Consider the following 18281-nt stretch of genomic DNA (forward strand, 5'->3'; position numbering starts at 1 on the left):
TGTATTCCATTGGCAGTCACAAAACTCTTCGGAACGACATCTTAGATAAATAACAGGTTAACTATTAACCTTTATTTAATGCAGGTTATGAACTGTATTCTTTGAAGGAGACGATTATATTCAAATCAATCTGTATTGACATATCAATAACATTTTTTTGTCCAAATGCACAGATTGCCACCTTTGATAATAGACGACTCATTTTTTGATTGGATATTTTTCCAAATTTTAAACTTTTAATGGCTACCCTTATGTAAAGCTGCAAAAATGTCATTTACATCCAATATAGTATCCAATAGCCTTTCACTTCTAGATATTATGATATCAGTTAGAGCGAAATATGAACGTATAGCTAAATAAAAATATCTTAGCAGTGGGCTAACGATATATTGTACACACATGTATGATTAATTATACAATTAACGATGGATTACGACACTGACCGTGACTTATTGAGGGGATTATGTGTTGTACGTGTGTGTAAGGATAATCATTATGTAACGTTGTTGGGTATCGATTGGCTTTTTTTTTCACATTGCGTAAGTGGCTCATTGTTGGTAGCGACTGGCGACGCTGCATATGTAAGGATTCACGAAATCAGTCAAGATTGCCTATAATGCCCTCTGACCTACAGTGAAATGATACCTAAATTATTTCGAGACGTTAAGTTTATTTATAGACATAGACATGATTCTTTCACGTTTTGAATTCGTGTATAATAATAATTATTAGAGTTAATTGCGAAAAACTTGTTGCGTGTTCGTTTGGTGTTTGATTAGAGCAGGAAGCGGCTTGACTGTGCTCTTTGGTAGGATTTTCGCCTATGAGCATCGGTGACCATCCACTATCAGGTGTACCGTATGTACCGTATGTTTTTACTGGTGGTAGGACTTCTATTCTCTCGTCCACCTATATAAGCAATAAAAAAAAATGTTAATCAGACCTTTTAAAGTTGCTTAAAATTTTTGTAGTGTAATTCCAATATTATTATCGGTTAGTTAGATCAAGCTCCTAAAAGTATCTTTAATAAAATGTTTTACTTTTAAAAATTCTAATATAGAACAATGTTTATAGAACAGCATTAAGTTTTATTATTAGTAAAGTACAAGGTTCTTTGCGTACAGTAAAGAACAAAGCACAATTCGTATACATACTTGTATCTAGAATCTAGACTCTAGATGGATAAGTAAATCAGATAGTATTTGGTAAACAATTGGTTGATTTTGCAGAATGGGCTGCCATCTCCAGAAAATCCATATATATTTAACGGAGACTTTGTGGACAGAGGCAAGAAGGGTCTAGAAGTGTTTCTTCTGCTGTTAGCGTGCATGCTCGCTTTTCCCGGGGGTGTTTTCTTGAATCGCGGGAATCACGAAGATCTCATTATGAATTCGAGGTGAGTCCCTGGCGCACCGAATGCCTTGTTTACCTTTTTTTACCTTATAAAAATGCTAAATAGAATACATTTTTCTTTAGCGAAATGGAATATGTTTATTCTCTTTCTGGTATTGTACAGTTGTCTAAGTGATTACGTTATTTGCAGGTACGGCTTCATCAAAGAAGTTCACATGAAATACAGGGTATGTTTTTAAATAATAGTCGTATTTATTTCAGTGTATTACAAAGATACCATTATATATTATATGAAGATAATATGAAGATATTTTATATTATGTAAGAGTATAATGCGCTCTGTAAAAACAACAATATTTTTGTTTTGATCGACGATGAGGAAGTATTATGGGGTTAAATAATATAAAATTAAGTAGGTATTGTAAGTTGGTCATTATATTGAGTTTTGTGCACCTTCAAATTGCGAGCAACGGTGAAATATATATTTTAGACTAAAATACTCATAGGTACAACTACAGTAAAAAAATTATTCACTATGAATGTTATTTCATAATCAAGAATCAATCGGCAATCATTTTTCGACAGGAAATTTGTTTGTAAATGCTTACGATAATTAACAGTGCTCTTTAAAACAGATTTTTTTTTAAATTTTCGTAGACCTAATTTCCGAAACAAGATTAATTTAAATGTGGCTTGTCCTTGAAAATATATCTTTATTTTTTGTCGCTCTGCTTTACTTAATACTTTTGCTTCAGATTTTTACATAAAGCCCGGAGTTTTGTATACTTATAATTTTGACATTGAGTCTACCCGTAATACAATTTATTCTAGATGTGGGTTAGCTTCAAAGTATTCGTATAACTGTAGACATTGAAGTGACATTCCAACGTTCAAAGTTTTGATTGATATTACCGTCATTTTGAATTTAATCAGGATTAGGTGCTATTATATTGTAATTCATGTTTAGCATTAGGCAATGTTCTACATAACAATTACACATCGAATGACATTCAATGAAAGAGACAAAAAAAAACTGGGATCAAAGTAAATATTAACAACATAAATACCGTCCATGTTGTTGCTGGATTTAGTAAGGAAATGAGAAATGTGACATTTTGGTATTTAAATATGATTTTTCATTTTAATTTTTAATATTCATAAAAGTCATTAAAATCAGTAACGTGCTCCGTATATACGTAATGGTGAGTGCGATCTAATTTTGAAAGTATTGTTTACTTACGGCAACAGTACTAGTAGCAACACTCGCGAAACATCAATTTATTAATTCAGCCATTAAAACTATGACCGTGTACCTAAATTGTATTGCGCTCCGAAGCGACGTTTTTACAATACAGAACCATTAACTTAATTACAATGGTTTTTGATGTTTTGTTCGCATCAAAGATACTTTTTGAAATTAGTTTGTTTGTATTTATCGAAGTCGACGAGGTTAAAAGTCGATAATTGTAAAGTTTAAGTGTTTTTTAGCGTTTACTAGCTGACCCGGCAGACTTCGTAGTGCCTCAATCGATAAATAAAATACCTAAACTTTTGTATAAAATAAACTTAAAACAAACAAAAGGAATCCGTCTGACGGGGGACACAAAAAGGAAAAACAAAATTGTTATTTTTATTTAATTCCGAGCATTTTCATTAATTTATATACCTTTTAAACCTTTTCTGGACTTCCACAAATAATTCAAGTCCAGCCGTTCTCGAGTTTTAGCGAGACTAACGAACAGCAATTCATTTTTAAAAGAATGTCATTCAAAATATTTTAATATATATTTGCGCAATAGTATATGTATTTACATATATAGTTGCGCAGTGTTTTCCCTCTTTTGGTGGTGTTTCAAGCGAGCGATACTAATGTAATAGATAAATATGCAAATATTTTATAGCTACATTGTTTGTAACAGAGTATTGAGCAAAATGTAACTGAATTTCAGTTTTGTTGTTCGTCATCTAAATTTAGTCGTGATAACCTACAGGTATCTTAAGCTATAGATCGGTAATATTATATTAACATTTAGTGAGCTTCATTATCACAAAGACTGTAATACCACACGAAATCAGTAATACAATATCCAATTTGATTACGATAATAGATTCCATTTTTTTTTTAAATGACATGTGTAACCAAGTTGTTTGAAGAGGAATAGCGATTTGTTAGATTAAATAAATTGCAGCAGCTAGATAGAGATTGTAGCTCTTATTTTACTTTTCACTGTCACTCCACTCACTCTAATGGTTTCCAATTTTGTTTTTCGATTCATAAAACTCTGAGTATCGATTAAGTTTTTATATTGACCACTTTGGGGTTTACTGACTAAAATGTTATTTATATTACAGCAAAAACGTTACCGAAGAGCACCAAATTTCTTTAAGGCCTCCGATTTCTTACTGGACGCTCATAATTTAACTAACTATAGAATGCTAGTTTCTAATTTATTTATTATGATCAATTTATTTATGAGTCCTAGTTATTTGGTTTTGTTAGACGTTACTGGAGTCTGCAGATATCATACCGTTAGTGTCACCGCCTTCCTAGATAAAACTTCAGGTTTAATTCTACGAAATAAACAGTGTTGTCAATCCGTGGAGCCAGTACCACAGTAGCTATGACGGATATTATGAGCAGAGTTCGAATGAATGCTGGCAAAGTAATAGAAGTATCTCGAAGTATTTGTGGTCGTATACATGTAATATATGTTGTGCTGATATTCGATTTAGAATTGTTTATAAGTATTCAAATTCGAATCCATCTCGGGTTCGAATTCAAAATCGAAAACCACTGTTATAATTATTAAAGTGTGAACGCATTTTTTTTCCATGATCGTCGTTAAAAGGACTTGTGATTTACCTCTGTTAAAACTACGAAATATTTGCAGCACAATGCTGAGCGTCTTTTGAAACTGATTGAGTGCGTGTATCGGTGGCTTCCACTCGGGACCATCATAAATAATCGAGTTTTCGTTGTCCACGGAGGCATCTCGGATACTACAGACCTAGACATGATTCGGAGCCTTGAAAGGGATAAGGTAAATTTATTTCATATGAAACTACACTGGTTTTTTTTCTTGTAAATTTCCGTAAAACGTAGCTTTGATGCTTACAGAAGATTTAGTTTCTTAAACGCAACCATTGGCTATGCAATTAAGTACCATAATACGTTATTAGCAAGTTGCAATATAGGCTACATTTATTTTCACGTCTCAATTGTATCTCAAAAATGGCTGTTCGCCTCTTCAAATCGGAACATTAGATAATTCCGCTGCGGAAATAGGCAGGAATGAAATTCTAAAGGAATCAATCATAATGGTACCTACCTCTGAAAGACACTCGTGGTATTGATATCACTGGTACGACTGCTCCTGATATTAGTGGTATTGATCCACGATTGTAATTTTTAAATGGATTGATAATTGATATTTGGATGCAAATAAATTGAATTTCGTTTCAAATACAATGTTCACTAAAAATTGTTATTTTCGTAAATCCTAAGTATTCTTAAGGATTTTGTGCACATTTGAGTAATTTATTCATCCATCTTCATTATCAAGAAACAAAAAGGCAATTATCCTGACCGTGACATTCGAGAATTTCTTAATTTTGTGTACTTTCTGCGTGATCACGGTCTGTTGGCTGAAAAGCATTTATCTGACGTAGCTTATTTAGCCAAATTTAGATTATCCTTACCAAAATTAAATGCGAAAAAGAGATTGTTTGTTCGTTACATTTTCACGTCTTAACCCAAGCCATTTTCATGAAATTTTGAACAAACGAGTAAGAACCTGGTATCCAGAAAAAAAAGTGCTGTTCTCCAGTGATCTATTTATACTACATTAAAGTGAATGAATTCATCGCATAAAAGCTAGTCAAGTTTTAACTTGAGGTCTTTTCAGTTTTATTTTATACAGAATGTAAATTTTTAAGCGTGAAATTGTGACGAACGAGATAATGGAAAACTTAAGTGTTGAATATTAAGTTCAATAAGGGAATGTTGTTCTAGTACGTGTCGCTTCTGCGGCCGCCGGTGATCGAGGGCTCAACGGCCGCGGAGTCGATAGATAAGGTGGAGTGGAAGCAGGTTAGTGGGCCTCAATCAATCATTAACCATCTAATTCCATTTTATCGATTGGTTCCTAGCTTTAGCCTTTACACACTATAATATTCATTTATCAGTCTTTCTGTTCGCTTAACAGTTCTAGAGATATTTTCATTGAGGTATACTTTAATCGGCAACCGATCAAGTTTCAGATCAATTTCTGCAATTACTGGAAAATTCAAAGTAATTTATCCGTCTGCTAGTTTCCATCGAGATTCTAACACTAATTCGTTATTGGAATAAACTCGCGCAATTTCCCATGGACCAAACTAAATTAAAGCTTGCTAACTAGCATCGCTTCATCAAACGCTTAATATGATTTGAACTTGCTTCGGTGTTCGCGACAAGATAGTTGAGTGGACTAATTGAAGTTGTACCCACTTACTAGTTCAATGTTTCACATTTACGCTCTCTGCATACATTAAACACGTGAACCACATTCATTACAAATTTAACGACATTTGCGAAAGATATATAAGCTTTTAATATGCTTCTTGTAATGAATGATAAAGTTAGGTAATTGTTGGTAGGACGTTTTGTGAGTCCACACGGGTAGGTACCACCACCCGTTTCAGTTTGAAGGGTGGAGCAGCTTTTGTACTGAGTAAAAACTGAGACCTTAGAACTCATATCTCAATTTGGGTGGTGGCATTTACATTGTTGATGTCTATGGTCTTAGCTTATAGGCTCGTCCAACCATCTAAGCAATAAAAAAATGTTTTAGTTTTTTCTCATCTTCGATACCTATTTAAAATATTATATCTGAGTAAACCTTATTTTCAGTCCTTTTACTCAATAATCGTTGAGACGGGTTTCATCTCAGTTATTAGGTACATCATTGATCTTATTTCTTTTGGTTCAAGCAATTTCAGCTAGCATCCTTCGCGTAATACAATTTTCTTGGGTCAGACCCCCACGGAGTGACACAAGATAAACTTAGAAATGTACCAAAGCGGCGCTTTATGAACTTTCTTTCCCAAAGGCGTGGTTTCTTTAACGATTTTTCCTTTCATCAAGACATTTTATCGTTTACTTGTAATGAACATGAGTTTACTAGAAATAAGTTCTAGTGGAATGATTTTATTAGAATTGCCGTTGTAACATAAATCGGTTGCCCTTTTCGCGCAGTGCATTAAATATGATCCTAAATGGATTTTCTATTAACCGGTAACACGACACCGCCGAGTGTTTCTTTTATTATGCATTACGTGGAATCAAAGACATTCATTTGTACACGTCAGACTGTGTCTGTTGTATATTTGCTTTTTACGGTTGCAAAAGATAGTCTTTCTCTGAAGAAAAATGGTTCAAATTAAGAAACAGTGCGTATTAAAGCGACATCTCTAAAGTATGTCTAATTTTTTTCGTACTTCGAGCGTAGTTTATTTATTCATTTTATGTTTGTTTTTGTTTTATGTTTTCTATTTCACTGGTGAAAGTGTACTATGCTTTATGCTGCTTTCGTAGTATAGGAAAAAAAACTGAAACCGTGGAAAGGAAACACGTGCCACTTGTTGTTCGAGACTGGAGACTTTTTTACTGGTGGTAGAACCTCATGTCAGCCCGCACGGGTAGGTACCACCACCCTCCCTATTTCTGTCGTGAAGCAGTAATGCGTTTCGGTTTGAAGGGTGGGGCAGCGAGAAAGAGAGAGAGAGAGAGAGAGGGAGAGAGAGAGAGACAGGGAGAGAGAGAGAGAGAGGGGGAGAGAGAGAGGGAGAGAGAGAGAGACAGGGAGAGAGAGAGAGAGAGGGGGAGAGAGAGAGGGAGAGAGAGAGATAGGGAGAGAGAGAGACAGAGGGAGAGAGAGAGAGAGAGAGGGAGAGAGAGAAAGAGAGAGAACCATCAGGTGGACAAGAATCATTTGAAAACGAACTACGCGCGGTGTACCAATCCAGTGAAATACGTATATATGGGCGCAAACGCCACTGTTGGCAATAATTAACATAATAATATATAGTTTAGTTTATTCTATGTTAATATTTATTAATTATTAGCAACAAAACTGTTATTCTACCATATTTAATAATTAGCAGACACTGTTTTGATGTGAAAATGTTCAGAATATGTTTAATGTTTATATTATTGTTTAAAAACACAAATGACTGTATAAATGATTAAATATGAATAAAGCAAATATTAATAATAATTTATATTATAATTAACAGTACTAATAATTTAATTAAGTATTGTAATTGTTATGCAATGATGTTGTTGGCGCCATCTATTATTAGGCTGGATAATAACAATGTTAGTTAATATTGCTTAAAAGTAATTCATGTAAAGTAAATTAAATGTGAGTCATGTAAAATCACTAAAATATGTATTTTGAATATTAAGCTATGTTTTGTGAATTGTTTCCCAGTAATTACATTTGTTTGTATAAAAGAAGTTGTAGTTGCTATAACCAACACCAAATGGCTAATTGTGTAAAAACCACTGAATAACTCAGGCGTGGCTTTTTGTTGTAAACAAGTAATGTTAAAGTTTTATAGAATTGTATTGTATTTTCATTGTAAAAGAACTTATGTGTGTAAATCCTGGCTTAACGCTGACATCAGAAGTGGGATCACAGCCCCAAAATTAATCGTAAGCCTCCCAATGAAGTAACCCACTGTTGAACAAGTGATGGGTCTCTCAACCTGTATTAAAAAGGCGAAAAGTGATTATAGCTGCTGTACCCTTGTGGTGGCATTATAACTTTTATTTGCCGCCGTTCAACTCTGATGAGGGCGTGACATCAAGACCGATGCGGAAATGTGGACGAAACTATCATGAAGCTAATTGTTTCATCGCATGAACATCGAGTTCAAAAGAGCAAGCAAGACATAAGCCGATATCTGGTCTTTGTATTGAACCGCATTGGAGCAAGTGATGGACGAACTGATCCATGCATTCAGTAAGGATGTGGATATTTAAAAGGAGTTCTAGACCGTGGATGTTTTGGAAAAGCTACTGACGCTGAGATGGTAAAAATACTGATTTCAGGTATTTATCTTAAATTTATTCGATCCAAGTTATTGAGAAATACGCTGTGGTATGTATTTCGCTTCCTAAATAATATCGATTCTAAAACCGTTCCGAAAGCGTCAAATTGAAAATATACTGTAAATATAATGTTAATAATCTAAACATAACTCAGTTTTATCACAATCACATAATGACTCCCTCAGTTTTCGTTGCACTTTTAGTAACACTAAGGTTTTAAATGTGGTTACTGCGTCACTTGCGTCATTTCGAGGTCAAGATGACAAACGTATCACCTGGTATCACCACAAATAAGACTTAAATCATTGCAGATCTAGTTTAGTAAGCTATACAACTTCATGTAAAGTTTTTGAGCATAAGGGGTCAACTGATTTCAAAACAAAGCATTGTGACTTTTAATGGAGAAAAATACTAGAACTATTATAGAATTTCATATGGTAATCATAATCATATGGTAATACTGACAGTCTTGCTGACATCCTAATAGGTTTTAATCTGTTAAAAATAACTTCTCAGTGTTGCACTCTTTGAAGAGAACTTATCTATTTTTATAAGTTTCTATCCAGTGAACGCTCAAGTTTGGAGTCATTATTCAATCATCATGTAACTTTTGCAAATCATGTCTCATAGATGGTGATCAGGCAGATAAAAGTTGGATTTGAAATAATTAATTTGGATAGGATAGTACAACGCTGTACATACTGTATGTCTCCTGTTTATTGTGAGGAGTTCAAGCATATTACAATAAAAATAAACTTGTAATAAAATGTCATAATAAGAGACAGCTCATCCCTGTTCAGTAGCTCCATATTATTACTTTTCCTTTCATAATTATTTATTTTTGGATGAGTGGGTGATTAACTCTCTGCACCCTAGGTTTCTAGAGGGGATGCCACTTTATTATTAGTCAAGAAAAAGGATTGCACAGATCTCTATATTGATTTCTGCTTTAAAAATCTTAGTTACATTTTTGGAACCCTGTCACTTTTATAAAAATCACCAAGGTAAAAGATAATTCAGGAGTTTCAAAAACTTGTGAACAGTATGAAATTCAGTACCACATTATTGCAAAGAGAGAGAGCATGGTCAACAGGCATGCTGAACTATTGATGGGTCATAAATGTCACATGTTTATAAAATATAATTTAATAAGCTCTAACAGGCAGCTTTAAGAATTACAGTTGATTAAAAGCTACAGCACAAAAATAAAACAAAAATGCAGAGGCATTAGGAGGATGATGTTCCCTACCTGCCATTAAAATAAAGCAAATTGGAAATGTTCCGCTGAATGATGAATTAGGGGAAGTTGAATCAGCTGGTGAGAAATGGATGGACGAGCGGTCTCTACCATCCAATGTGTTTTGATAAAGGTAAAGGTAAAGGTTTGGTAATGGTAAAGGTTTGATACAGGTAAATCTATCCTCTTAATGTCAGAGGATTCTGATAACTGAAAAATTGACCGTATGGGCAGAGAGATTTGTTCTGCTGTAAAATGATTGATAATTTGTTAAAGTGGCTACTTTTATTTTCCTATCCAATTATCCTTCCTAAAACGCTGGCGGGCCACCATGCGAATCCTTAATCCTGGTCTTGTTGGCTAGATCCCGTATGGGTGATGCCTTATGAGTTGGCTAGATCTCGTATGGGTGATGCCTTGAGAGTTGGCTAGATCTCGTATGGGTGATGCCTTGAGAGTTGGCTAGATCCCGTATGGGTGATGCCTTATGAGTTGGCTAGATCCCGAATGGGTGATGCCTTATGAGTTGGCTAGATCCCGCATGGGTGATGCCTTATGAGTTGGCTAGATCCCGAACGGGTGATGCCTTATGAGTTGGCTAGATCCCGATTGGGTGATGCCTTATGTGTTGGCTAGATCCCGAATGGGTGATGCCTTGTGGGTTGGCTAGATCCCGAGAGGGATGCTTTGTGGGTTGGCTAGATCCCAAGTGGGTGATGCCTTGTGAGTTGGCTAGATCCCGAATGGGTGATGCCGAGTGTGTTGGCTAGATCCCGTAAGGGTGATGCCTGGTAAGTTGGCTAGATCCCGTAAGGGTGATGGCTTGCGAGTTAACTAGACCCGTATGGGTGATGCTTTGTGTGTTGGGTAATCCTCTTGTGTGTTAGCTAGATCTCGTAAGGGTGAATAGTGCCTTGTGTGTTGGGTAGATCCCAGTAGGGGATATGCCTTGTTTACTGTTATGTGAAATGCTAAAACAGCGCAAGGGACGCGCTGGAATCAGTATGGCCGTATGGGCGCAAACGCCACTGTTGGCAATAATTAACATAATAATATATAGTTTAGTTTATTCTATGTTAATATTTATTAATTATTAGCAACAAAACTGTTATTCTACCATATTTAATAATTAGCAGACACTGTTTTGATGTGAAAATGTTCAGAATATGTTTAATGTTTATATTATTGTTTAAAAACACAAATGACTGTATAAATGATTAAATATGAATAAAGCAAATATTAATAATAATTTATATTATAATTAACAGTACTAATAATTTAATTAAGTATTGTAATTGTTATGCAATGATGTTGTTGGCGCCATCTATTATTAGGCTGGATAATAACAATGTTAGTTAATATTGCTTAAAAGTAATTCATGTAAAGTAAATTAAATGTGAGTCATGTAAAATCACTAAAATATGTATTTTGAATATTAAGCTATGTTTTGTGAATTGTTTCCCAGTAATTACATTTGTTTGTATAAAAGAAGTTGTAGTTGCTATAACCAACACCAAATGGCTAATTGTGTAAAAACCACTGAATAACTCAGGCGTGGCTTTTTGTTGTAAACAAGTAATGTTAAAGTTTTATAGAATTGTATTGTATTTTCATTGTAAAAGAACTTATGTGTGTAAATCCTGGCTTAACGCTGACATATACATATATGTACACATACATACATACATACATACATATATCCGTAAATATACATATAATTAATACACAATGTATTATAATATAATAATAGTTATTAAAAAAAAATTGCTTCTTTATACATACATAAGAATAAGCAATTTACATATCAAAGATACATATCATCTCGAACCTTTGAAACATATACAATTGAAGTAGATACCAATTTCAGAAATCTACCTTATCACATATTAAACTGGTTGACTAATATTTAAAAAATGCTCCTTAATGAGGCGTTGAGCGAATTTAATGTTTTAGCATGTCGTATACGTACAGGAGGGCATTCCACAAACGAATAGCTTGAACGGTAAAGGAATGATCGTAGAACTTTGTCGAATGCACTGGCATCATTAATTGCATGTTTTACGTTGATCTCAGGGATATGGTATGTGTATCACGGATAAACTCATAGCGTATGGAATGGTATTAAAATGCTATAACTGTACACACGCATTACAGTTACAGATTTTTGCAGACAGTCTCTCCGCAATATTTTTTTTCTCAAGTTACGTAAGTCAAGTCGTGACTTAGATAGAACTCAGTAGACATAATAATTAAAACTACTTTTGAGGTTTGATCTCGCGGCTTTTATTGTCACTATATTATTTCCGACGTTTGGAATACTTACGGTTACAGTTTTTATGGTCATGGGCGACTAAGGTGTTATTCGTCAAAATCTGAATATCGTCCACAATAGTTATGTAGAATTGGGATTGTGGCGTATAAATAAAACTATTCTACTGTTTTACTTTTATGGTTTTCTTCCCAAATCTTCTCAGTTATTATAATCAAAAAATTAACTTACACCTTTTTTTACACCTCGCTCATTATCTCGCTTTCTTACCGTTTCCTCTCATTCACACCTTTACTCTCCGTCCCATATTATTGTCATACGTTCCGTTCTTACCCATCCTATATTTATTCATTGAATTTTCAATAAATGTATAATATATACATTGATAATGAAAATAAAAACGCGAGCTTAAACCATGAAAGTAGTTTTAATTTTGTCTACCACTCGCAAAAGTCGATGAAAATACTAGACATTATAACTCTGATACCGCTGCTAGTTTTGAGACCTGAGGTCGATATTGCAAGCGGATTGCAGGAAAACGTGTTCGATGTAGCCAACTAGATCGTAAGCGACAGAAGTAATAGGCATAGTTAGGGCATAGTTGTCGGTACTAGCTCAATTTTAAACGGAATGTATGACGCCATGGAAGAATACGACGTTTGGTGAATATGATATGAGCTGTAAATAATAAAACGAAGAAAAGTACGTCTTATCCCAGGACTGAAATCACGGCACAAATTTTTTATGTCGGCTGTCGGCTTACTTTCAATGATGTCATCACTGTGTACTGAGTACACAGATTCTGATGGTGTTGTCTTGTAATGCTTATTTTTATCTTTTGTCCATGAAATCGTAAAAATTCTAAATTTAAGAATAAAACGTGTATAAAATTTAAATCAAAACAAATTTAGCAAAGAATAAAGATATTAAAATTTAGTGCGGTATGTTTTGTTTTTATTACTGTTGCCGTTGTGCCGTATTTTACTGTGTTTCAATTATAAACTTAAATTTTTGAGTGATCGATAAAGAGAAAAACAAAATGTTGCAATCTTTTGTAGCTCGTAATGAACCTAATGTTCAGTGGTTAGCGGAACCCATGGACATAACAAAAATACTTGAATTTCATTTTAAAATTTTAAATAAACAGTTTCGAAGTACATAAATTAAATAATTAAGAAAAACTAAACCACAGATACGTGTCATTCTTCCGAGCCAGAACTTTAAATCGTCAGTAACCTTTGCTAAAATATGGTGAATTACATATAAATTTTAAAGTTATGTAAACAGTATTTTATTGCGATTCTATTCGATTTCTATTTGGAATCATAGAAATAATTAAAACTACTTTTACGTTCGTAAAAAAATTGCCTAGTATTTGAAACGTCGAAATTAATATAATTACAATTAAAAAAATGAGATTATATCGTAAAAGTAGTTTTTATTAAGTTAAATAAAATTTAATAGAAAAAAAAAGTTTCACCTTCCATAAGGTTGGTTATTTACAACAAAGTGTAATTATTTATTGTCTATGATGCACGACTTTAAAACACATAATACAAAATAAGTAAATTACATTTAACTAGCATTCATTTGGTATATGTTATTTTTTTTTTTCGACAAATAATATTGAAAATTAACACATTTATTTTTGTCCCGAAGTATTTCATAGAAAGCTTTCAGCCATTTTCTTTCGAATTCCTGTTCGAAATTCAGTGAACTACGACAACAGAAAATTATTAAGATGATAGATCTTTTTTTTTTGCTTAGATTGGTGGACGAGCTCACAGTCCACCTGGTGTTAAGTGGTTACTGGAGCCCATAGACGTCCACAACGTAAATGCGCCACCCACCTTGAGGCATGAATTCTAAGGTCTCAAGTATAGTTACATCATTTTCAATATCTGTCATCTTGTTTAGGTGTTTGATATACTGTGGTCGGATCCACAATGCATCGGAGGATGTGTGGCAAATGCGCTTCGAGGAGCAGGAACCTACTTCGGTCCTGATGTAACAGCGTCGTTCCTCCAGAAGAATAAGCTGAGCTTCATAATTAGAAGTCACGAATGCAAGCCCGGTGGATACGAAATCATGCATGGCGGTAATGTGAGTATTCATTCATGTTATTTCGATTATATTTTTAATTCCCTGATAAAGTCTCTTTTCTGGTTAAAATTGAAATTTATTTAAGTTAAATTCAACTGTTTTAATTTATTTCTTATGTAACTTTCAAATACAAGGTCCGAACAACAACGTTCGGGCCATCGATCTACTGAGTGGGCGTTTTTGCTCTTGTATCTTGTAAATGTCCTTAGCGCGAATAAGGTTTTTGTCGGATTGCTTCTATTCTATAACAGTTCTCGCTACAATATACATAGTTTACGAATCTATAAATTGCAATGAATATTATTCTTGAATTTTAAATAATACTGGTTTTGAATAAGTTTTCTTTTACTACATGTAACTGTGTCATTGTTACGCCCCAAGCCGGATGTCGTTCAGGGCGGCTGCCCACGATCGTAATATAGCGGAAAGATGCGAACCAGTCCTTTTATGAACTGAGCGTCATATGTGGAAGTATAGGCGAGTCGGTAGTTGCATGTCGGAATCGATAGAACCAGAATGCGAAAAAAAGAGCGACGCATATGATGCTCGCCGAGGGATTAAAAATCAATTTTAACTTTCCCAATTGAAGCATTAAATATTCGTGAATGAATAAAAAAGCGTGATAATTCTGATATATAAATAAATTAAAAAAGAATAATAAAGCAATCAAATGATAGCTCTAAGTTGCTGGACTCCCCGTATTTTTCCTAACAAACATTTACTAACAATTAAAACTACTAACAAGTTTCTAGAAAATTCTAAGAATTTTTTATATTCTGAAATGAAAACCTAAAATATAATAATAAATAATAATAATAATTATTTCATGTTAGCGGGTAAGAAATGTAGCGATACACTATTGCTATTGACATTTTCGAATCCAGACTGAAACGCAGGGTATAACGCGGTACTGTGCAAACTGTCAGTTGTCAATGTTGTCACCCACCGTGCGAGATATCATCCGCAAACTTACGTATCGGTGGCAACCTCTAATAAACTTTAAACAAACGGCGCTATAGTCTGCTATAATAGTTTTCACTTATTACGATAATTGATTAAATCACTGACTGATCCTCCTCCTCGAATCGTGTTCCTCATGTCTGAGGGTCGTGACCACCATCACCCATGAGCTTCAATCTTAAGATGTTTTTCCACTTTCCCCTGTCCACGGCGTCATGCAGCGCGCTGTACACTGTACTGTCCAAAGTGGTGCGGATCTGATCGGACCAACGAGTCTGAACTGACTGATCAATTCATCTAATTCACAATACATATAACTACATAAATATACAATAGACAGCCGTTTGACGACCAGGACGGCCGTCTTAGGTGAAAACCAGAAAAAATAATTTGAGGATAAACGCTGCTCTGAAACGGATAGTCGAGGCGATGAACTGGAAGCACATCCGCATTCACTATCTCTTACAACTATTATAATGGCGTGCTCACCTCTGTCCGCAATGTGTACGAACTTTTAGGAATAATATCGGTTATGTTAACCACACGCGAGCACACCGTGACAATTACAAAAGGACCGTGGCCGAATTAGGTTAATGAGAGTAGTGTTAGTATTTATACATAACACATTCAAAATTCCACAAATCACATACATTCATTGAAATTGAAACTGGAATCCTTATTTTTGTAAGACTCTTAAACTATTAATTTTCCGAAGTTAATTAATTCACTGGAAACATTATTTCGTTCACGCATATTTGTGTTTTAGTTTAGTTGTACCTACTAACCAAAACAATACGACAACAATCAAATTCAGGTGCAGAATTCCATTTGTCAAATTACCCGGCTTTAAACCGTCAAAATACGAACTGTGATTGATTGCTTTAACCCATTATTTATAACACAATAGGCGGAACTGGTACATTTATTAGTTCTTTGTATGCGCTGCGTGTAATCGATACACGTGTTTGGATAGAAGAGTAATCCACAATCTCCCGAAAGCTAATGCATTATTTATGTTCGAGTAATATTTCCAATATAGAATACTAGCTTTTGCCCGCGACTTCGTCCGCGTGGAATAGTTACTTTGGCATAACGCTAAATTTTACCCGCGACTTCATTTCTTCATTTTGAGATTTTTTGACAAACAATTTTTTTTATTTTTCGTAAAAAATATATATATTTTTTCTTAATAAAAAGTATCCTATGTTACTTCTAATACCTCCAAGAATATGTGTACAAAGTTTCATGATGATCGGTTGAGTAGTTTTCGCGTGAAAGCGTAACAAACAAACTTACATTCACATTTATATATTAGTAGGGATTGCTGCTAACACCCGAATTTCTATGGTGATAGTGTTTTTTAAGTGTTGCTTTGCCTAATATCACAGAATATTAGTTTTTGAGCGCATAAGAAGCGTTTCAATTGTGAAATGTTTCATTGTATCGTTAAGTCTCAATATATTCCGTAAGAACCGTTCAATTGGATTCCGATTAAATTTTAAATGCATTTCTATCTTCGTAAACTTCGACTGGATCTTGGTATATATGTATCTTCGCTTATAGTTTCTTATTCGCAGTTCTTTTTACATTATGTATATGGTTTTTACTACGAATCCATTCTAATTTGCAAAGCCTTTACTTGCGTGATATAAATAATAACTTAGATGTTTTCGCTCCCTAAAATATGGACGTGTGGAACGTGTAGCTTATAGTGTATACAACTTAACAAAAAAACGTTTTAAGATTAATGTTGAATAATACTGTGTTTTCTACTTTATTGATAAGGGAGTCAGAATATTTTAGTGAAAACTCAGAGCGGTTCTAAAATATTCGAAGTTTCTTCGTTAAAAAACAGATTAAAAGTACTTCATTTAACTTTCTGTGATCCCTGTTTGAACTTTTAAATTTTAAATTAAAAAGTTACGTTGTTAATTAGTGGATCTTTAGTAGTTTTAACTTACTCTTCAAATAATCCTTTTGAAGATCTATTACTGTAAAAATAGTTTTCACGTCGTGTACCGTTAAAACAAAAATCAGTTGGCGTGATAAATCTCCATCAGGTAATTACAATTTTCTCGGCGTCGAATTACTACGAGTTGGGTTCGAACAAGGGCGCTTACCTGAAACTATGCGGGAACTCGTTGGAGCGCCAGTTTGTGCAATACACGGCGGCCGTGTCTCGCACGCGGCGTCTCACCTTCAGACAGCGGGTTGGCCTTGTCGAATCGTCCGCCATGAGGGAGCTACACAATCAGATTATGATGGCCAGGAGATCTCTGGAAGCTACTTTCCGCAGCTTGGATTCGGAACAAAGTGGTTTGTATGAAGTTTTATTTTATTGTAAGAGATGTGTGTATGTGAGATTTTTAATACGCTTTTTTTAGCTTCAAACGTGTTGTATGTTAGTATGTATGTTTGTAACGGAATCTTTGAACATGATTTTGACCCCCTTCAAAACGACGGATTAACTCGAAATTTTGTATACTTATTAAGAACCGATGACAAATCAATATAAAAAAAATTTGAAAAAATTGAAATTCAACAAAAAAAAAAAAAATTTTTAAAAAAACTCACAAAATACATTTTTATAGAAAATCCAACTAAAAAATAGAAAATAAATTTTAATAAATTTGAATTAAAAATATTGTAAGAAAAAAATATTTTATTGTAAAAACAGCGTGGGGTGCATGGTATTAGTAGTTATAAATATTTTATGAACAGATATGAGTAGATGGGTTATTTTGATAATATCCTGAAAATAATATTTTGTTAGTTTTTTTAAACTATTATTTATTTTATAGCAATGAGCACAAGGCGCGGCTTGATTGACATTTTATTGGTTTTAATACCATAATTTAAACAGAGTTTTCAGCTGTTTTCTTGTTTCGATGTTTCCATTTGTCTTTACGTGGTTCATGAGCACATTTGTGTATAGAACTAAACAAATAAAAAACCGAATAGTATTAATTTATCAAAAATATTTTTATTACTTCAAATGCTATCTATATACGTAGTTCTAAAGCAATAGTTCTAAAAACAGGAAAAATGTTATTATTCTGAATGAATAGCCATTATTTAACAACTTTTCTACGCAACTACCTTAAAAGATAATCTTTTTGCGAGAAAACTGTAGCGAAGCAGAATGAAAGAATTTACGAGTTCATGTATAACTTCAAATAAATCGGGCGCTCTTTGCAAATCAAGTCAATTTATCCATCAGGAAAGTGTATAGCTCCGTAACGATTGCCTATTTATAATGTTCG

At 33.9% G+C, this 18281-nt stretch overlaps 1 protein-coding gene across 1 annotated transcript in view; it reads left to right on the forward strand.

Moving 5' to 3' along the window:
* Positions 1–18281, forward strand: part of rdgC (retinal degeneration C) — a 74038-nt gene that overhangs the window by 47599 nt on the left and 8158 nt on the right. Inside the window, exons 7-12 of the mRNA XM_089732362.1 lie at positions 1230–1396; positions 1544–1580; positions 4245–4394; positions 5366–5443; positions 13873–14058; positions 17079–17334. Coding sequence (XP_089588488.1) covers positions 1230–1396; positions 1544–1580; positions 4245–4394; positions 5366–5443; positions 13873–14058; positions 17079–17334 — 874 coding nt within the window. The remainder of the gene's footprint in view (positions 1–1229; positions 1397–1543; positions 1581–4244; positions 4395–5365; positions 5444–13872; positions 14059–17078; positions 17335–18281) is intronic.

The sequence above is a fragment of the Bombyx mandarina genome, chromosome 13 (genome assembly GCF_030267445.1).
Source record: "Bombyx mandarina strain Sakado chromosome 13, ASM3026744v2".
In the NCBI taxonomy this organism is placed as follows: domain Eukaryota; kingdom Metazoa; phylum Arthropoda; class Insecta; order Lepidoptera; family Bombycidae; genus Bombyx; species Bombyx mandarina.